Genomic DNA, 23,148 nt, shown 5'->3' on the forward strand with positions numbered 1-23,148 from the left:
TCAAACTTTGCCCCAGTTTTCACTGGTAGAAAACCTTCTAAGAGACATATTCTACTTATTCTCAGAAAACACTGAAATCTTTCAGGCTCCAGATAAAGCCCAGGATCAATGTCAGCTCTTATTATTTCTGTATCATTTCCAGTTGAAGGGGTACAGCTGCATTTCCTCAAAGCTCTTCTCCAGAAGTTTCCTTCCCTCTTAACATGGCTCTAGAGATTTCAAAGACAATCCTACATTTGATTGTCAACAAAGTTAAGTCCCTGAATACTTTCTTCATGTATGTCTTTTTGTCCTTTAATTTGACAATATCACCCACCTGGCAGTCCACCATCTTGGGTTTTTTCTTATTTAAATCCAGGTATGAGAGCTTATAAAATTTTTACTTGAATATCTTGACTCTATTGCTACCTTCACCCCATTTAAAATGTTTGTTTTTAATACAGAAAGAGGAGATAATGCATTTAAAGAGAACAAAGAAAGGGCACATTTGGCTTCTGTATAATGCATTTGACAGATGATAAAGGAAATCTGATTTACTTACTATTTCCTTTCTTTTCTTTTTTCTCTAGTCCTCCTAGAACTCCAGTAAAAGTTGTGCCTCAAATTAGAATAGAACTTGAGCCTGAAGACAATGATTATTTCTGGAGGAGCAAGGGAACAGAAACTACATTGTAACCTGTTTGTCTTTCTTCAAACTAACAACTGTTGTTAACATTCTTGTTTTTGGTCTGGTTGTTTATTTTTTAATTTTCATTTTGTTTTGGTTTTTGGCCATTGGCCAAATAATACAGTGCTCGCTCTGCTTCTCTCTTGCATAGATAAAATTAAGGCAACAGTGCACCATTCCTTAAAAACAACATCTGAAGAACCCCCTTTTTGTTCTTATACGTTCAGATGTATCCTCTGACAACCAAATTACTCTGTCCCACAAGACACGCACAGACCCTGTCCTTTTCCTTTTAAAGCAGAGGGCAAAAGTATTAAGGATTTTATAACACCTTTTATTCAAAGATTGAAGGAACTTTCCACTTTAGCTTTGGAGCTGTGCTTATTGGCTTGTCTTCCTGTCTGGTAGAACAAACCTTGACCTTCAGATAGAGTTTCTTCTTGCTTATAGAGCTCTCCAGAACTGGAAAAGTGCTGCTATTCTAACTTGCTCTTGCTTATGAACCCTAATCCTAGAGTTATCAAAAGAAGACAAACTAAAGGTACTTTATTTCCTGTAGAAAAACTATTGCCATCATTGTAGCAAGTACTGGAATGTCCCTTTTTTCCTATGCAACTTTTTTTAACCCTTTAATGAACTTATCTGTTGAGTACATTTGAAGAATATTTTTCTTCCTAGATTTTGTTGTTTAAATTATGGGGCCTAACCTGCAACTTATTTTTTGTCAATTTTTTAAACTTTTTTTTAATTACTGTAAAGAAAAATGAATTTTTTCCTGCAGCAGGAAACATAGTTTTGAGTAGTTCTACCTCTTATTTGTAGCTGCCAGGCTTTCTGTAAAAATTGTATTGTATATAATGTGATTTTTACACACATACACAATCTTTAGAGTAAGCCAGAGGGCTTGAGCAAATGAAAAACACCGTGTTTCTAAGCATCCATTTTTCCCTTTCTTTAAAAGAAATTTATCTGTTCTATGAAGGAGACTGGGGAAGAAGGGAGAAACTTCTATGTAATGAAAATAGCTGATGTTTTGATAATAGCAGTATCTGGGCATAGATGCTAATTGTATTATCATGTCGATGTCCTATGCAGTATTGTTAGATATCTTCTTTCATTTTGACATATTTGTGTGTTGGTGAATGTACTCTGTGTGGCTGGTGCACTTACATGCCAGGTTCGAGACAGAACGATGGCAGGCACAGGACAGAGTCACCCCGCCTCTCGTGTCAGTTTTCATAAAACCCAAACCACACATGAAAAATCCATCAGAGGTCCAGGAGACTTACCATTATGCCAATGAGGGTGAGTGTATTTTATTATCCAGATATCAGTAGCCATCACTGATACAATAGCCCATACTTATAATACAAAATCCATAGAAATATCAATAGACCGTTTTCACATCTATAAAGTGTTTAGGGGACTACAGATGGATCTACAGAGGAAATGTGTATGCATTTTAATAAGACTCGCACATCTGTTAGGGTGGAAAGGCCATTATCCCCTGTGATTGGGAGGGTTAGACTATATATATTAATAAGTAATAATAACATTGAAAATTAGAAAAAAGAAAATACTAACTAAATCACAATGTTATTTAAATAAAATGTTTTAATAGGTTGAATTATGCATTATGAATCTGCATTAAAAACATTGACGTGTTGGGTCCATTTTTGGATTTATACAGTCATGTTTTGCAATATATCCTAAGGAACACAGAGTTGGCAGGGCACAGAAGCAGAATGAAGCCGCCCGTCTTGGTTTCATAATACATACATAGTGACTGCTACTTACTCTTATGTTAGGTAAACTATAATTCTGTCCTTTTAAAATTTTGATTATAAAAAATTTATTCTGAATTAGCTGTTACTTTTATAGTATCTGATAATCTTAAAACCTTCAATTTTATACAAATTAGACATAAGCAACCTGCAATTTTTTCATTCAAATGAAGGTGGCAAATTACCTGTTATTCATTAAAACCTCACATGCCAAATTATGGCATCATGTTTATATTTACAGCTATCCTTAAAGTGATTACTCCATATTATCTAGTTTTTATTACCCTAAGATAAAATAAAATAAGAAGCTTGTCTCTCTTTCTTGTTTTTAACTGATGGGAGCATCAATAAAATGTGTAAAAGCCATGTCTAACATGTTCAGCCCAACCTAAGAAGTTAAATTAATGACATTTTGTTGACTTTTATAAAATCTCTAGATAAAATAATTTAATTTTTTCATCATGAATCAAGTATTTGAAGATTCATCCCCTTTCCATTCCTTTCAAAATACTCCTAAAACAACTTAACTCAGTATTTCAGCCTTGGAGTAGATCTAACAGCTATGTGCACCTCTGTTTATGATCCATATTCAATGACAGGTTGATATGCAAAATATAAATGCAGAATAATACGTTATGTTGGCTAAAAGGATCAGTTAGTATCAAACCTTTTCAATATTTTGGAACCCAGGGAAGTATTTTAAAAATCATAACTTTCAGAGGAGTAGAAGTAAGCAAACAAACAAAACCAGAGGTCTACACAGAGCCATAAAATTATCTCTATTTTAATGGAATTTACTTATTATTTAGGAACTAACCAGAGTGTGTGGTTTTGTTTCTATGTAAACTGGACACACCCAACACACTAGTAAGATTTTACAGTGTTCCTCCCTGACGTGAATATGGAGAAAAAAGTGTAAGTTGTTAGAAGTAAAGAACTAAGTGTAGACTCAGAATTGTTCACCAGAAGTGTATGGTTGTACAGACTTATTGTCCGAAGGAGAGATCACTAGGTCAAGAGTCTGCCTTATGGGAGCAAAAAAGTCTCTGGTTTTGTATTTGAAAGAAAAATCTCTTAGAGGCACTGTTTTGCTTGATAAAAGCCCATCTTCTGTACAAGGTGAAACTAGGCTCTGGAACCCTAATAATTTTGTGTGCCATAGGCAGTATGTTCCAGGCAGTTCTTCCAGTCAAGCTGTGGAGTGGGGTGGGGGCTGGAGGCATAAAGAAGTAGGGAAAAGAACCCTCTTTAATCGGCCCCCACCTCAGAAATGGGGGAGAGGGAGTAGTTGTCTGCCTTCAGTAATTCAGTTGTGTATATTTTATGCACACGCACCAACACACATAGAGTAAATCTTTTATCAGCTCTATATTGGTGTTTAATACAGTGAATGATTGTCTTCCGAGTTTTGGTTCTTTTTTTTTTTTAACTATGTTAAAGTACTTGAATTGTATTGACTGCTGACTGTCTTTAAAAAACAAAACTATTTGAGTTGTATTACAGAGGTTGACATTGTTCAGGGATGGGACAAAGCTTTCTTCAACCCTTTTCATACCACTTAACAATTTTGGTGCAGGATCATGAGATTTTCGTATTTATTTCATATTTCACATCTGCTCTTCACAGCATGAGCATGAAGCCCAGTGGCACCAAGTGGTTGACTACAATCCAATAATATTTTATGGCACTTGACTATCTGAAGGGCCTTGAAAGTTTTCAGATGATAATTTCATTGAGCTTCATTGCAGCCTGAAGTAAAAGTTTTGTGATAAATGCAAATATTGAGTTGTATTTTGACCAGATATTTGAGTGTGTCCTATTTCTTGGCTTATTTCTTTGTGTTCTGTGGGTACATACAAAAATCCAGAATTCTATTTCCTAGGCAAATATTGCAACTCAGGGCTAATGTCATCCAGTGAAACTTTTAGAGCCAGAAGTAACTTTGTCCCATTCCTACAATGTGAAAAGCGTGAATAGTTGCCTCTTTTTAGCCATTTTCATGGCTGGTACATATTCGTACACATTACTTTTCAGAATCAATATGCACTTTCAGATATTTTTATTCTCTTAAGTCTTTATTAACTTTGGAGAAATGATGCATCTTTTTATTTTAAATGAAGTAGATCAACATGGTGGAACAAAATGATAAAGAACAGAAAACATTTCAATATATTACTAATAATTTTTTCCAATATAAAGCCTAAAATTCCTATAACAACATAGTATTTTACAGTTTTATGAAGCTTTCTATTGTGACTTTTATGGAATTAAGAGATGAAGAAGATGAGATATTTTAGCATTTATATTTTTCAAAATTAAATGTATACTTAAAATAAAGTAACTTTATGCATTTATGAGTGTCAAGTGCTTTTTTTTAACACTTCAAATAATTATTATATGCCTATTATTTTATTCCTTTGGATGCTTTGGGAATACAAAGATGAGTAAGTCAGAGTCCCTGTCCCCAGGTTGCTTCTAATCACTCTAGGCAGGAGGATAAAATTGTTTTGAATTCCTCAGAGAACCAAGTTGCCAGCTAAATGATATCATAGGTTGATCCACTTATCTAATACCTTAACCTTTCTTTAGTCAAACCTTTTATATATTTTCATTTACTTAAATAAAGGAAACTAGCCATTCTATTTCCTTGTATCCATATTTCAATTTGATAGGTACCAATAAAACAGCTGTTACGAAGAGAACTCTCTTAAAAATGTCCCAGTTCAGAGGATTTCCAATTCAAAGGATCCGTTGTCTGGCTATGGACAGTAAGATCTATTAATCTCAATAGCAAGTCAAATGAATAAACCTATGACTTAACCAAAGACAAAGACCAAGATGCAGAAAATTCACTCTCAGTGTAGTCTAAGTAAAACTCCTTCATTGTTGGAGGCAGCAAAGCAACAAAGGTTGAGACGCCAAAGGGCCCTTATGAACTGAGACCCACTCGTGACAGACTCCCCTGAGAGCTGACATGGTTCAACAAAAAGGCGCACAGTGTTCCCAGTTGACCGGCTACAGCTATCAGTTGCAAGTCTGAAGTAAATGCCTGTGTTCCACTGGATACAGCTGCCTGGAATTCCCCAGGCTAATCGACTGGCCACCAGATGCACCTGGGTAAGGGCACATTCCAGGTGGAGACCGGAGGAAAGGATTTTCAGGCAACATTCAACAGGTGAAAAAGGTCTCCTCTTAAGGGGAGAAAGTCCCTCATGTGGCAGCAAACTCTGAGTGGTTCACCACCCAGGAAACCTTCCACAGGTAAAGGAGGTCTCTTCCTGAGGAAAATCCCTCATGTTGGAGCAACTCCAGGGGGAGAAGTCATACGTGGCAACCCTCCTGAGGCAATCAGTCCCCCTGAGGGTGAATCCCTCCCAATTTCACATAAAGGCTCCGAGTTCAACCAAAAGGAACTCCTGAACCCAAGAGGGCTTCAGGGTCACTAGGCGGTAGTCTGTAGAAGCAGTGAATGCAAAAAAGACTCTGTAGACACCGTCCCTGGTTCTAGGGGCTGTCAGTCCGCAAAGGTGAGTTCATTTCAGGCTCCAATTCCTACACCAGATTTGTTAACCTAAAAGTAAAAGGCCAATCCTGGCCGGGTGGCCCGAGTGGTTGGAGCACCGTGCTGTACACCAAAAGGTTGCAGGTTTGGCATCTGGTTGGGGAATGTACAACAAGCGATTAATTGATCTCTCTTCCCCACCCCCCACCCCGCCACTAAAATCGGTTTGTTTTTTTTTAAAGGCCAAAATGAGATGCAACAAAAGTTCATTCAAGAGTCAAATGAGTATCCAGGAAGCACTGATTCAGGCAGAAACCCAAATAGTGTTCCAATTAGAAGAGGAAAGCAAGAGGTATTTATGAGGAAGGGAAGGGGAACAATTACATAAATAGAAGAAAGGAATTGCTATTAGTGCAGATAAGCTAACACAGTGATGCTAATTCTAAAGAATGTCTATAATTTTCACTCTGATAGTCATAATGTCTGCTCTCCTGTTATCTTCGCGAAGGGTTATTTGGAATACAATGTTGCTTTAGGCCCAGGCCAAAGGTAATTTTGCCCAGTTTTAACATCTGAAAGGTTTGAGGGGTAAGAGCTGCAAGGCAATTCCTCTGGGATGGCACTCAGACTCCACTGTGAAGTGGCTCCATTTACATTCTTTTTCACAATATATATTGATATATATAGTAAAGTTCTCAAAGAAAAAGAAAACCCTGCTAAGCAAAGCACTTGTTCAAAAATAAGTATTCAAATGAACAAAATCCTGGAATGGTACATGACTGAACATACATACACACACTTCCTGCTGGACTTGTCATGATTGTGTGTAATATTTACAACTCTTTAGGAAATTTCAGTTCCTAAATTATAATCAGAGAGTGATGGTGGAGGTTGGGAGCAGTAAATAGAAGGCGTGAGAAAGAACCACCAATAGCAGTAGAAGTTGCTTTAAAAAAAAAAAAAAGTAAGGCAGGGACAATGGTCAAAAGGATCTTTCAATCTGGAAATTTAAATAGAGGCAAGAACTCCAAGCATATTGATAGCGGTGGCGGTGGTTATAGTGGGTGGTAGGGGATGGTGTTGGATTGTATCACTGAGCGGGAAGAAGCAGCAGAAGACATGCTCAGAGTAGATCATCCTCCTGGAGAATTTGAGTAATTTTTTCACATACCCACAAAGAATTCATCAAATATTGCCATATATACCAATAACTGAGTTAAGAAATCAGGGTCGCATTCTCTGTGGCATATTAATACTATGAAAAGGAAATGTGCCCCTCAGCCATTCTTCATTATACTACTGACCTGCCTAAGCTACCTGCGAACAAGAGAGTAAGACAGGGGCCTCCGTACCACGAAACCATCCATCTCAAGGTCTGGGCACCCCAGCTTGGGCACCATAGTTGTGGGAGAAGAACTGAAATTCTCATTCAGACTCTATTTTATTCAAAATGCTTGAATTTGTTAGTCTTGGCCATCTTTGGATTTCTCAAAACATAGGAGATGAGAAACAACAGAGAAGACTAATAGGAAAACTGAGTAAGACTAGCATAGTTCTGATAGGAAAAGAGAAGATATTTTTTAAGAAACTGTATACAGCGTACTTAAGAAGTTAAGAATCAGGCTATTTGGTACAGAGGCAAGGATGCCACAACAGGTCTTAAAGGTAAAAAATGAATTGATTTTATATTAATTAAAGTCTATTGATTAAATGTCTCAAAAGTAAAGGGTATTGCAATTAATGCTCAAAATGGCGATATGGGGCCACCAGAAAATACTGAACTATGTTCTATTTTTGTTCATTCATTCATTTATAAGTGTTAAATGGGGTAGTTGCTAAAGAACCATAAAAGATATGATTCCTAACTTTAAGTAACTCACAGTCAAATGGAAAGAAGTACATGTAAACAAAGTAGTGAAATAAAAAACTTTTCAGTGCTGCAATACAAGTGTGTGTCAGGTACAGCGGACGCCCACATAAGGAGGTTGCCACTTCCTTTTCAGTTTAAGAGGTCAAATTGTCAGAAAAAGTTTCAGAGGCTACCTGTCAGTTTGGGTGAAAAAATTTTACCAGACAAATGGTGTCTGAGAGGAATTAAGAAAATGGACAAAGACATTCAAAACCTGGGAGGTATAAAACAGAATGGTGCAGGGCAGAGAACTGCCACATGTCTGTTCAATTATTATTGGACCTACTATGTCCCAGACTCTTCTAGGTCAAAGCAAATGAACTCAGCTTCTCAAATTGATGGTTGCCAGAGGGGACGAGGGTGGCGGGATAGTGAAAAAGGTGAAGTGGAATAAGAGGCACAAAATTCCAATCCTAAATAAGTCACAGGGATGTAGTGTTCAGCACAGGGGATAGTCAGTGGTGTTTTAATAGCTTTGTATGGTGACAAATGGTTACCAGATTTATCACAGTGATCACTTAGTTGAATAACCATAAGGATGTCAATTGGGCTGGGTCAGAGCTGTGTGTTGCTAGGTGAGTACATCGTGTGGACAAGAGAGCTGCTGGACATTTCAGCATTCTGGATTTTCTCATATATCTGCCTGAATCATCTTAAAATTTTTCATGCCTTTTCAAACAATTTAATCTTTATTGTATTTTCTCCATTACCATTTGGTTCCCTTATACCCCTCTGCCCCCAGCAATCACCACACTGTTGTCCATGTCCATGAGTCCTTTTTCCTTTTTGCTCAATCCCTCCGCCCTCTAACCTCCCCCTCCCCACCACTAGCTTCATCCTGCTCACCATCCATAAGTCTGTCTCTTTTGCTTTTCAGTTCAGTTTGTTTATTAGATTCCACATACAAGTAAAACCATATGGTGTTTGCCTTTCTCTGCTGACTATGCAGAGAAAGAAACCAGTGGCTTTTTTCACTTAGCATAATGTTCTCCAGGTCCATCCATGCTGTTGCAAACAGTAAAAATTTCTTCTTTTTTTTTTGGCCAAGTAGTATTCCATTGTGTAAATGTCCAATAGTTGTTTTATCCACTCGTCTATTGATGGACACTTGGGCTGCTTCCACATCGTGGCGACTGTAAATAACACTGCAATGAACATAGAGGTGCTTATGTTCTTCTGTTGTAGTGTTTTGGGTTCCTTCAGATATATTCCTAGAAGTGGGATCACTGGGTCAAAAGGAAGATCCATTTTTAATTTTCTGAGGTGTCTCCATACTGCCTTCCACAGTGGCTGCACCAATCTGCATTCCCACCAACAGTGCGAAAGGGTTCCCCTTCCTCCACATCCTTGCCAGCACTTGTTGTTTATTGACTTATTGATAATAGGCATTCTGACAGGTGTGAGGTGATATCTCATTGTGGTTTTGATTTGCGTTTCTCTGATGATTAGTTACACTGAGCACCTTTTCATATGTCTATTGGCCACCCTATATGTCCTCTTTGGAGAAGTGTTTATTCAGGTCCTTTGACCATATTTCAAACAGGTGGTTTGGTGGTGGTTTTTTTTTTCTGGTGCTGAGTTTTGTAAGTACCAATTTTCAGTATTAACTCTCAGATATATCAGCAAATATGTTCTCCCATTCTGTGGGTTGTCTTTTTATTTTGTTGATGATTTCCTTTGTGGTGCAAAGGCATTTTAGTTTGATGTAGTTTGTTTATTTTTCCTTTTGTTTCCCTTGCCTGGGAAGGTATATCCGATAAAAAATTGCCATGAGCAACATCTTAGATTTTGCTGCCTATGGTTTCTTCTAGGATTTTTATGGTTTCAGGTCTAACATTTAAGTCTTTGATCCATTTCTATTTTATTATTGTCTGTGGTGCAAGAAGGTGGTCTAGTTTCATTTTTCTGCACATATCTGCCCAATTTCCCCAACACCATTTATTGAATAAACTATCTGTAGCCCATTGTATGTGCTTGCTTCCTCTGTCAAATATTAATTGACTGTAAACACCTCTCCTCAAACTATTTTATAAAATTCAAGGGGGAGGAAGGCTCCCAAACACATTTTATGAGGTCAGCATCATCCTAATTCCAAAACCAGATAAAGACACTACAAGGAATGAAAATTATAGGCCAATATCCCTGATGAACATAGATGCTAAAATCCTCAACAAAATATTATCAAACTGAATACAGCAATGCATCAAAATGATCATACACCATGGTCAAGTGGGATTTGTTCCAAGAATGCAAGGTTTGTACAACATTCACAAATCAATAAATGTGATTCACCACTTAAACAAAATGAAGGCTAAAAACCACATGATGATATCAATAGATGCATAAAAAAGCTTTTGATAAAATCCAGCACCCATTTATGATCAAAACTCAGCAATGTAAGAATAGGAGGAATACAACTCAACATAATAAAGGCTATATATGACAAACCCATTGCCAGCATCATACTCAATAGGCAAAAACTGCCAGCGTTCACCTTAAGATCAGGAACAAGACAGGGATGTCCGCTTTCACTGCTCTTATTCAACATAGTACTGGAAGTCCTACCTACAGCAATCAGACAAGAAGAAGAAATAAAAGGCATCCAAATTAGAAAGGAAGAAATAAAACTGTCTTATTTTCAGATGACATGATACTATACATAGAGTACCCCAAAAGTTCCACCAAGAAACTACTAGAACTGATAAGTGGATTCAGCAAAGAAGGGGGTTACAAAATTAATACCCAGAAATCAGTTCCATTTTTTCATGCCAATAATGAACTAACAGAAAGGGAAATCAAGAAAACAATCCCACTCACAATTGCTTCAAAAAGAATAAAATACCTAAGAATAAACCTAACCAAAGATGTAAAAGATCTATACTCAGAAAATTATAAGACACTTAAGAAAGAAATTGAACAAGATAGAAATAAGTGAAAGCACATACCATATTCATGGACAGGAAGAATTAACCTGAGTAAAATGTCCATACTACTCAAAGTAGTTTGGATTCAATGCAATTTGTGTCAAGATTCCAATGATGTATTTCACAGAACTAGAAGAAATATTTCAAAAATTTATGTGGAACAACAAAAGGCCCCTCATAGCAACAGCCATACTGAGAAAGAACAAAGAGGAATCATGTTACCTAACATCAAACTATACTACCAGACCATGGCAGTTTATGCCTGATACTGGCATAAAAACACGCATAGATCAGTGGAACAGAATAGAGAGCCCAGAAATAAATTCATGGCTTTTTTTTTTTTTGCCCCTTCCTTGAGCACTTAGGTACTAGTGCTTCTTAAGTATGTCCTCTTTTTTTGCACCTTCTCACTTGCTTTTGTGAGCTCCTCTTCCTCTTCTTATTAGTATTAATATTAGAATTAGTATTCTTCAGGATTCTGCCTGAGGCCTGATTCCTATTTTTCATGTTCTGTCAGGGCAATCAGGCCCATTCCCCTGGCATCAAATAGCATCTCTAAGCTTATATCTACTAAATCTGCACATTCAGCCCAGATCTCTCTCCTGAACTTATACATGCAACTGATCTCAGAGTATTAAATAACACATGTTATGTCCAAATTGAACTCTTTTGCCTATCCCACCAGAACACCCTCTTATATTCCTTATGTCAACAAGTGATGCCATCAGCCACAGAGTTGCTTAAACCAGAGGCCTGAATGTCATTCATAATTCCCACCTCTTCTGCATTTCACTCAATGAATCACAAGTTCTAGTCTATGCTACCTCATTACTAGGTCTAAATAATTAACTTTTTACAAATATCTTAGCCTAGATAACCTAATACCTTCCGTCCTTCACCTACTACCAGGATTACTGAGCTAACCTTCTATTGATTGGCGCCTATGCCCCTAGGTTTGCCTGCTGAAAATATATACTCCCTACCCTGAGTTCAGGATTTTTTTTTTTTTTAAAGTAAAAGTGACTTTTGTCCAAACTGGTAAACAAGACTTATTTGTAAGACTCCATTAAAATGATTGTACATGTATAAAAAATTATGGAATGTATTACAGGTTGACCAGAGACTCCCGCAAAACTCTAAGGATGAAAGATAAATGCAGGTTTGGATGATAAAGCTGCAACCTAGAAAACATGTGAAGGAGGATGCAATTAAGGCCATGGATAAATGGCTAGGAAAATGTCAGTAAGGCTCCGACTCAGATATGCAGGTAGCACAAAGGACGGGAATGAGAAGTAGGACTGAGAGTGGATATTAATAGGATGTGTGTGTATTTAGAACACCGCTTCCTACCTCTGCTTGTCAATCAGCCTAATGCTAAGCTCTTATCCTTAGGTTAAAACAAACAAAAAAATCAGAGTTCTTCTCTAAGATAATTGAAAATTGAAGAAATTTCCTTTCCTTGGAAGAAATTGAGATTGGGAACCCTGTTTAAAAAAAAAACAACAAAATCTACTCATCTAACATTAATGAATAATTGTCTTTCTGTACACTTATGCCTTAAAGTCAACAAGACACACCCACAGACATAAAGCTCTCCCTCAAATATTTTTCTCTCATTCTGAATTGTGAACAGATGTATGGAAAAGGAATGACAAAAAATTTGAAGAAATCCTTTAAGCATTACTGAGAAAGACTGATAGTAATAGGAAAGATCAACCCTATGGAAACAACTGTTTTCAACCCTATGAAAACAACTGTTTGCTTGTTTCAAAATAAGCAAAGAAGGTAACTTTTAAATCATTCTAATTTGCTTTATACTTGGAAAACACTACCTGTACAAAATTTGAATAGGATCATAGAGAACAATCAAAGAATGAAAGAAAACACTTGGGTGTTAAAAACACTATTTCCAGTTTTAAAAAATTAAGAATAGTTGGAAGATAAAGGTTATAAAGTATCCCAAAAACATAGACTCAAAAGAAAAGAGAAAAATATGAAAGAAAAGGCAAGTGTATCAATCTATAAAATAATACATTTTTTCAGAAATGAAGATAGATACACATCTTCATATACACATCTGAATGCCCAGAACAACAAATAATTTAAAAATATATATGCATAGCAGTTTGCAATTTCAGATTACCAAGAATAAAAATTTCAGAACACAAGAGTGTTTCTTTCACCAGCCTATTTTTAGAAAATTACTCAAGAATATACCTTTCTGAGGGATTACATCAAGACAGAGTCAAGTTCGCAAAAAGCAGTCAACTCAACCATATTGAACAGTATGTCCAGAATAATAGGTGTGCATCAGGCCTAGAGGACCAGCAATTGAATTAAAATAGAAGGACAGAAGGCTTTGGGAAAGTACATAGAAAAGGTACTTCACAAAATAAATAAAATAACCAAGAACATGAAAAACTTGTGTGTAAGATAAAGGCATTGAAAAAAGAACAATTAGAAAATTGTTACGTTATGGAAAAACATAAGTTGCACAAGAAAGTGAAACTCCATATGTTAAGAAATTGGAGTAGAGCCCTGGGTGGTGTGGCTGAGTGGATTGAGTGCTGGCCTGTGAACCGAAAGGTCACCGGTTTGATTCCTAGTCAGGGAACTCACATGTCTGGATTGCTGGCCATGTCCCTGGTTAGAGGTGTGTGAGAGACAACAAACTTATGTTTCTCTCACACATCTGTGTTTCTCTCCCTCTCCTCCTCCCTTCCCCTCTCTCTGAAAATAAATAAATAATATCTTTAAAAAAAAGAAATTGGAGTAGAACTTAACCGACTTTAAGGAAAAACATGCTCTAGACTCTAAGAAGTAAGAACCTGGATGATATTGAGGATATAGTGAAGAAGTCTAATGTTTATGTTGCCGAAGAGAAAACAAAAGCAATCAGAACTCCAGAAAATATAAAAATATTCTATGGGCAGTAAATACACCAAATATATAGAAGACTTAAATTTTGACCTATTTATGGGATGTAAAGAAACAGAATTTGCTTGAATTGGATAATCTTTAATGGCTTGGGTGTAATTATTTTAAATGTGTAACTATAGTTTACTACTCGGTTCTACTAAAATATTAACAGAGCCATAATAATGGAAACACTATTTTATTGGTTTCAACATTTCAGAACCAACCCATAGACACAGCACAGAACATTAAAAGTTGTTACAGAACCAAATGTAAATGAGATTTCTCTTGAAAATGTAAAAGGCACCTAACAGAATGTAAGGGGGGAAAAACAGAAACATGGGCCCCCTGTATCAATCAGCAATGTGGTTGGAAGAACTGCTGTTAATTTTGGGTTAAATAGTCTGGGTTAGACAGCTTCTGGCTTTTGTTCAGTGTGTAGATGTTTGTCTGCAGACGACAGTCTGTCAGGGCTGGTGTTTCTGTGCTCCTCTTGGCTCTTTCATTCATGTTCACAGGATAGCTGTTGCCCTTTCAGTCATTGTTTTAACACAGAAAGAAGTGGATGGACAGGCAAAGGGTTTTCTCTCAGCAAGGTTTTGCCTTTATATTTGGGAAAAGAAGTTCTGCTCAGTAGACTTCCTCTTACGTCTCATTGGGCAGATTTGAATTACCCACCCACACTTAGAGCAGTCACTTTCTGAGGGGAATTTGATTAGCATCTTCTGGGGTTGGGTTTGAGTTAAGGCCTATCTTTTTGGAGCTCGAGGTAACTTAGTCTACTACCTAAACAAGTTGGAGGGGTATAATGGGGTGGGAAAGATAGGAGTTGAAAGGTGAAATAGTGCAGTAATATGTTCTGTTTCAAAAACAACCGTTCTTGAGTGTCTGAAGACTGCTGTCTTCTTTTATCCTGTTTAACTTGACCTTGTACGTCACGCTGTCCTGGTAAAAATTCAGCCTAGTCAGGATATTTTAAACATTGAGATTCAGTGATAGAATTGTTAAGAGGATGCATCGGTTGAGCTTCACAGTTGTGGAGCTTCAATTATTGATTAGGTTTCTCCACTGGCAGACACAATTGCTGACTTTAGGCAGAACTACAAGTAGCTATGAATTAGTGGATTAGTGATGATATGTAAGTGTTTTTTAAAGGATCAGCTTTTTGAAGGGTGAGACTTGATTAGACGCTATGATTTAAAAAGTGCTGAGTATATTTTTGATGTCATGATATATATCCTCATACTAAATAATGTAATTTAATACAAAATATATCTTTTTATATAATGCTTCCAGAATACCGGGCAAGCTGACCTCTTCATTATGAATACAAGTTCAGTTTAACATTTTAGTATCTTAAATATCTATTATCTGAGATGGGAGGCTTGAATCTTCCGTTAAGAAGCTGAAAAAAAAACAAACAAAACCTGCTGTAGAATGATTATGTTGGGCTTCAATAGGAACCCTTGTGAGGGATAATACCAGTAGGCTGCATTTTCTTCTAGCGCAATGCTTAAGAAATCAAATATTTCAAATGCTTGAAAGAGCTGAGCGTGGGGGTCACTTACGTGGAAGGAGAGTGCAGTGGTTAAGCATCAAGCCCTAGAAATCAGCTTTGAATCCTGCAAAACCTTGAGACTCAGGGCCCCATCAGTACATACAGGTAATAACAGCATAGAGTCTCTCGAGCTGGTTATAATGAGGAACAGGAAAAATACATGTAAGATATTTAGTTTAGCACCTGGCAAAAATTATACTTCTTTAATTCATATTTCAGCAATTCAAAATATATAATAATTTGACTATAGCCTGAGATCAATTTTACATTTGCTTGATTGGCTAAAAAGCAGTTTCCAAGCAAGTGAATACTTTTCTTAGTATTTTCATGGAGAAGTTCTAAACTACTTGAGAATTAACCACCTTCCAATATTTAAAATTACTTTTTTAGAGTGACTGTGCCCATAGAAACAATAGACTAATTATAAAACTGCCCTATCTCTTTGTTAAGGTTTATTCTTTGAAAACCTCTAGAGGGCAATTATTTATTTAACCACTGCTTATATAATCTCCTTATGCGATAGGCAATGTTCCAGGTCATCTCTGTAACCGCCCAATGAGACAGGTACTGTCATTTCTCCCATTTTATAGATGAAGAAGCCAAGGCACAGAGGGATTCTGTAACTTGTTTACAGTAACTACAGTGCTGGGGTGCCCTTCCCAGCAATCCTTCAGCACCCAAGCTCTCGATATAGGTGTGTTGGCTGCTGCCAGTCACAGTTGAGTCCCTTCCCAGGAATTTCCTTTGGCCGCAGAAAGTTGTTGCCCCCAAAGATACTGCCCTCCCTCGGGGGCAGCTGACCTTCAGGCCCCCTCACCTCAATTCGGGACATCTCTGAGAAGCCGTTGCTGCCCCAGCACTCCCCGTGGGCATGAGCCGGGGCCTCTGACGCAGCTACGTCACAGTTAAATGTTTCCCTCATCCCTGTTCCCCTCACTCTCTTACAAGTGTCGATCCCAAGGGAACCCGCCAATAAGCGTCCTGCATGGAAATCTCTGCCTCAGAGCCTGTTTCCCAGGAGCCCAACCTAAGACAACCGTGCAGCTAATTAAGGGCAGAGCTGACGGGAGCAACCTGGCTCCAGGGTCTCACCTCTTAACCACTAAGCTATACTATGTATTATAACAATTCACTTTAGTGACATGCTTTGTAAAGTAAAAGTTTTCACATAAAATATATATATATACAGTCAATAATACTGTAATAACTATGTGTGGTGCCGGCGGGTATTTGAAATATCTGGGGGAGCACTTTGTAAAGTATATAACTGTCTAACCACTATGCGGTACACCTGAAACTAACACAAAATAATGCTAAATGTGAACTGTAATTGAAAATAAAATTAGAAAAAATTATATAACAGATTTTTCAGTAATCCAGCCCTCCTCCCCATTTGTCAGACAGGACCAGTTGTTGTTCTTTTTCCTTTTTGTGGATAAATATTCTGAGATCTTTTAGCTGTTAGCCCTAGTTCCCTCTACAATGACAAACCAATGGACTCATCAAGTAGATATCTCACTGAGATGAAAATATACATACTTTTGGTGATAGTTTAGAAGCCAATAAATGGGCAACTAGCTCTAAAGCAGAGGCTTTCTCCAGCCATCTTAGACACCCAAGCCTTTTGTTTCTCTGGTATCATGAGAGTAACTTCAGTTTTCCAGTTCAAAACAAGCACAGGCATTAGGCTGATAGTTCTTCCAGTCCCTTAAAGTATGTTTTTCCTCTGTTTGGTGGGGGTGAGAGTATGTTAGAAACTCACATCTCATTTATGTGCTGCAGGCGCAAGGACATTTTTGAAAAAGGCAGTATGTTCAGCAAAGCTCCAAAAAGGAAAGAAGAGCCATATCAGTCAGTTCAGGCAAAATTATATTGAGGCAACAGAGGCTTCAAAAATCATAGGCTTATAACAACACAGGTTTCCTTCTGACTTTCGCACCGTTCATTGCAGATTGGCTGAAGCTCTGCTCCGTGGCATCTTCTTTGCTGTGAGATTCAGGTTGATGGAGTACTCCCATCTGGATGCAGCCGAACTCATGGCACGGGGAAAAGAGAGCACAGGAGAACCATTGGTGGCTATTAAAGCTTCTGTTCATATTTCATTGCCCTAAGTAAGTCACATAACCAAGCCTAGGTTAACAGGGAAGGATGTATAATCCTCCCTCAGAGAAAGATGGCAAATGAAAAATAGTTCAAAACACAGTCTGGCACAGTCTCCAGTCCTGTACACTAATATTTACTTCCTCCTGTTCTGCACATAAACTATACTCATTCCCCCTCCCCTAGATGAGAAAAATCCAAAGTCCAGGAACAGCATGAAAACAAAAGTAAACAATTTTGCGATTGTCCTTATTACATCAGGGCTGAGTGTGGCTTCTTTTCATCAGGAGACCCCGTGCACCCAAAATGCATTGATAGAAGAGAGAGAGGGTAACTGCAATGGATATTCTCTTTCAGAAAGAGAAATAAGGAGAGGCACGAAGCAGTTCTGAAGTCACATTGGGTAAACGTTTCAAGACTTTCCCCCTCCCACCGCCAGCACTCTGAGGACGAGGTCTACTCCTGGGTTAGATAGAACCCCCTTCTATTCCCAGAGAATAAGGTCCCAGTTAGCCTCTTTTTCTCTGTGGCTCTTGACCTTATGCTCTGGAAAGTGTTTCTTTCTCCAATATTCTTCTTGGCCACAACTGAAAGGACATTGAAGAATATGTCCTCCTCAGGGCTAAACAGCTTTCTCAGCCTAATCACTGTACATGAAATATTGGGGGCCCCAAGGGGCATTTTTAGTCAAAAATAGTCACAGTCATATTTAGCCCTAAATAGCATAATACTCTCAGAATTAGGCTTTTGAAAATTTGATTCTAGCATGCTTCAAGTACCCATGACCCCATTTGCAATTCTTTCAAGACATGCCTTTTTCTCTGAATTTAATTACAGGTAACTAGAGCAAATCAGGTTTATTGGAGATAGCTGTAGATTCCTGCCTTTAGTTTCTTATCCATGAACTACTTCATCCAACCAAAAGGATTTCACAGGCTCCATCTTAATTAATGCAAAAGTTTTAATAAAGGGTATTATGTCCATATATTTGATTTGTTCCTTGGAATGAGGTTAATTTTGTAGCTCAAATGCTCTCTCATTTTGCCTGTGATGTTAGGGAAAGAAAAACACTATTAATTCTATTCCCTTTCATCTCTGATAACAAATGGACTTAAAAAAACAAAACAAAACAAAACAAAACAAAAAGCACCAAATTTATTTATCTCGTAATACGTGTGTAGGGAGTAAGGTATGCCACTAACTTTGTTTGCCAAAATCTGTGCCTAAATCCAAGGCTCGCTCAACCCATTAGCTGTCTTCCAAGCTATTTCAAACAACGGTTTTACCAAATGTTTTGCCAATGCAAAACATGGACTGTCCCCTTCCCAGACTCCATTAACAGTTTCCTCACTGCCCACTGGCTGGCCCCTGAGCCACTGTCGCACAGCTTAGGTTTTTGTTAGGGTACTGCTGCATTTCTAGGTACAAATAACCTTAAAAATCTCAGTGTATCTGTGTGTGTATATATATAAATTCTTCACATACATAAACACATATATATGTGTACTCACATTACCTACATCCTTCATGGACGATGCCTTTCACAACAAAAGATGGGGAAAAATTGGTTACTGCGCATTCTATGGACATGCATCGCTGACTGGCTGGCTTTACTGTGAGGCAGGCTGACCGCATCGTTTATGTCGGGACCCCCAGCTGTCACTGACTATGGGTGTTGCCTCTTGGTCTGGCCAGTTTATCCAACGAGCACCCCTTTAATCTGACTGACAGTGTCCTCGGAGACAAATTAACATAGGGGACTATGAGGGCTCAAAATTCCATACAGAGCCTTTAATTTAATTCTCATTTTCCATCTGACATTCCCATCCTCAGCTGAGCCTCCTGTTCCCAAGTCCAGAGTCCTTCCCATTGAACTAGGGAGAGTAACTCCCAGACTTGTGCTGGTGTGAGGAGGGATAATTGCCTGAGTGTGGGAGGGGATCTAAGCATCTAACGGCTTATTCTATGGCCTTTTATCCTCGTTTTAGCCCACCTACACTCCCAATTTCAGAGGTAGCTCGTGCCTCCAATTCTAAGGCTTTCGGAGGTTCTGTGATGTCAACTGGCTTGCTTTTGTATTTCCTCCACTGCTGGTTGACCGTTTATGTTTCTTAGCTTGTTGAGGCACTTTTCAGTTGGCCAATTGTTTTCCAGCTTCCATTATTTATTGGCCATCACTTTTCCCGTGTTCTCCATCCGCGTGTTTTTATTTCAGCTTATAACACACTGCAGAAAATCCACACCCCGTGTCCATATCTTGGTTACTAAACACTCATCTCCAATAAAAGGAGACGGGGTTCACTGGGGAACGGCTGAGCTGAGGGTTGGTCTATGAATAAGATGGTTGTTACGATCCCCGCAAGTATGAGCTCAGGAATTAGAGTTTGATCACACACTCTTTATTATTTGGCCAAGTTTTACCTGCGCAGGGGCCACCTTTCCCTCGAAAGGAAAAAGGCGCCCCGCTGTAAGGGTACACGGGTTTTTATAAGCAGAGCAAGCAAGCAGGATACAAGGGCGGGAAGTGGCAGTTAGCGATAGGCTACTTTAGGCAGCTTCTTTTCTACTGATTGGGTTCAAGGCTGTTACTGGGCCCCCCTACTCTGTGGTCAGGCTGTTTATCTGAGGCAAGGCTCAACCGTTGTCCTATCTTGTTACTAAGGGGGGGCTCTAATTCTTCCCTTCATCTTGGGGTATTGTTTGTTCTAGTTTGGGTCAACTTGTTCCCCTTAGTCTGCTCACATCGTGTTGTCCTTGTCCCATCTGCAAGTTGCAGCACCCTGAGGTTGTTTAGTCTTTCAGCTTAGTTCCTAGTTCCTGTTTCTTGTTTCGGCCTAGACTTGACCTAGTTTTAGAGTTTGGCCCCTTCAATGGTATGATCCTGTAGCATCTTCTGCCAAAAAGCAAAGAAGTTCTAAGAGCATATAAATATGGGGGTCTGTCAAAAAGACATGAGAGCTGACCTGAAGGTTCTTCCAATGGAAAAGCTGGGACGATTTTAGCAACAAAATAAATAATATCATATTGGATAATAACTCAAAATGCAAAATAAATATACATGAGTCCAAATTGAAGTAAATGATTACATAGATAAATAAAATGGAGAGGAGGAAAAATCTTCCTTGCAAAATAATTCAGATAATATATGTAAATATTCCCCTATCCAGAAGGTGGAATTATTCCGCCTCCCTTTGAGTGTGGGCTGGACTTCTTTGACAAGGAAGAGGTGAGAAAAGGGGAAAATGACAACTTTGCCATTCCTGGAAAATCGTACTTTAATCGAGTTGCAGAGGTTAACCTCAATGGCGCTATGTCATCTTGGTACTATGTACCTCCAATTTGATGCAATAAGGACACTTCATCTCTCTGATATTCTTCCCCCAAACCCATCGTTATAATTTAATCATGAGAAAACATCAGACACATCCAAACTGGAATATGTTTTACAAAAATACCTGGTCAATTCTCTTTAAAATTATTAGTCATAAAAACAGAAGAAAAAACTGATAAACTGCTGCATATTAGAGCAGGCTAAAAAAGACATGACAGCTAAATGCAATGTTGTTTCTATCCTGAATTGAACCCTGGGACAGGAAAAGGACATAAGTGAAAAAATAGGTGAAATCTGAATAATGCCTGTTGTGTAACTAATAGTGTCATTCCAATGTTAATTTCTCAGTTTTGATCAATTTACCATGGTCAAGTAGGATGTTACTGTCAGGGAAAACTCTGTTACCTTTGTAACTTCTCTTTTGTAATTTTTTTAATCTAAAATTATTCCAAAATAAAGAAGTTTATTTAAAAATAGATCTCTATAGAGGAGTCCAAGAGGGAACTATACTCTGCCAGGTTTAACTGAAAGTTCATTATCATGGTAAGAGCCTACTTATGTTTCAAGACTCAGCTCGATGGTGACTCTGCCTGTGAGCTGCCTCCTTTAACTTCCCAGACACAGCATCTTGTATTTACCTCCTGTTAAGTGCACTTATCACAGTGTCTCCCCAGTGGATGATGGGTAACTCAAGGGTAGGCCCAGCAATTAGTCGTTATTTTGTGTTCAGTGTCTGGCAAAATGCCTCTGGAGGACATATATGCATTTAATAAATACATGTGTGTTTGAGCCAAGCTAGTTATAAAGGAAGCACAGCCATTTTAATGTAAGAAATAAAGTGAAGAAAAACCGTCAATTACTACTTCCTTAAAAATCAAGTGCCTACTGGAAAATTCTTTTCCGCTTGCTGTTTGCTCTAAAGCACTCTATATTTCTTGGGAAATAAAGTATAGCCCAAGACCATTGCTTCATATCACAGAGAACTATAGCAACCAGAGCTAGACCGTGATGAAAAGCAAAGGTTTAATTAGCCTTGCTCCAGTGACATTTTTCCGAATAGTAAACTATGCACCCTAGCAATCCCACTCCTAATTACTAGGGGAATTATGCCTTTAAAGTAAACTCTAACCAGACGATGTTTAATGGCCCAGAGAGGCAGGAAATATTTGACATCGGTAGCCTCTTGGTGTGTTGTTTTTCTTTTATCTTTGTGGGTTTCTTTTCCATGAAATGATCAAGAGTTACCGCGACTTTATTCCCATAGGCTGAAAATTAGCCAGCTAAGTAGGAGCCCAAATCAGATTCTGATGACTAAGAATTAATCTACTTTAGCGGAAGCCAGTCTAATGGAAATCAGTGCAGCTCTTCTCTGTCGCTGCAGAGTGGTTGCTGCTGTCACCTGTGATTGATATGCGTGCCAAAGGTGGAAATCATTCAGGTCTGAATCCCTTTGTTCTCTGGCCTGCGTTGTTCTAATTTCTTTTATTCCCCAGTTTTTTTTAGCAGTTATGCTAAAAGGATTTCCACATTGACTTTGTGATACTGGCTTATTCCAATTATTTTGAGAGATGGCAGAAAGTTATTACTTCTAAGTTCAAAGCTGAAAGACATTTCAAATTAGTTTATGTTTTACTATATCACAAGAAAAGTGCAAATGATAAAGCAGTGTGATAAATAGCTATACCTCAAAGAAGGTATACATAGGGGATTTATTTATTCACACTGTATTCAGCATTTATTTCTTGAGTACCTACTATTAGAAGGTATTGTGGCATGTTCTTAATAAGAATTGGTGAATAGCCCTGCGCAGTGTGGATGAGTCAGTTGGAGTGTCCTCCCATACATCAAAAGGTTGAGGGTTCAGTCCCTGGTCAGGTACATACCTAGGCTGCAGCTTCAATCCCCAGTCAGGGCACATATATGAAGCAACCAGGCGATGTTTCTCCCTCGAATCTATGTTTCTCTCCCTCTCCCTACGGTTGGCCACTTTATGAAAATGGGCCATGTTTTCATGTTAACGCCTTCCTCTCATCCTTAAGTCCCCTCTGAACTTTCTGCTCTGGAGGTTCTGTCCTTTTCTGGGGTCTTGGCCCCACCATTTCCTTTCCTCTCTCTCAGCCCAAGTAACCCTCAGCTGCCTTCCTTCCAAGTATCAAAGTTGGAGTCATTTTCCCCCTCTTTTCCACTTTTTCATTTTTGTTATATAAACTCTTTGACCCACTTCCTTTAGGGACTTCCTTTAGAGTCTCAAGAGACTAGTTAAGGAGCATTAAAAACAACACAAAACAAAATCCAACCGGCCAACAGCAACCAAACAAAACTTACAAATGAATGGAAATGTATTTTCTTTTTTTTACTTTCCTTGTAGAAAAAAATACTAAAGCTTCTGGATTTCTCTAATCAATTAGGGGGAAGATGAATGTGCATAACAGAAAGTATAATCAGACATGTTGACAT

At 38.2% G+C, this 23,148-nt stretch overlaps 1 protein-coding gene across 4 annotated transcripts in view; it reads left to right on the plus strand.

The window, feature by feature from the left end:
* The window catches only part of SLC4A4 (solute carrier family 4 member 4), a 288,470-nt gene that overhangs the window by 265,015 nt on the left and 307 nt on the right, over positions 1-23,148 (plus strand). For 3 of the 4 annotated variants that reach the window (XM_054591425.1, XM_054591416.1, XM_054591443.1), the window contains one exon: positions 570-4,760. The exons of the other annotated variant lie outside the window; for it this stretch is intronic. Coding sequence is in view for 1 of the 3 variants with exons in the window: in XM_054591416.1 (XP_054447391.1) it covers positions 570-675 (106 nt within the window). In the remaining 2 variants the exon portion in view is untranslated. Of the gene's footprint in view, positions 1-569; positions 4,761-23,148 lie in introns of those variants that run through there. 4 annotated transcript variants of the gene reach the window in all.

Source organism: Pteronotus mesoamericanus, unplaced genomic scaffold (genome assembly GCF_021234165.1).
Source record: "Pteronotus mesoamericanus isolate MK-2021 breed Mesoamerican mustached bat unplaced genomic scaffold, CSHL_Meso_final contig_130, whole genome shotgun sequence".
NCBI classification, from domain to species: domain Eukaryota; kingdom Metazoa; phylum Chordata; class Mammalia; order Chiroptera; family Mormoopidae; genus Pteronotus; species Pteronotus mesoamericanus.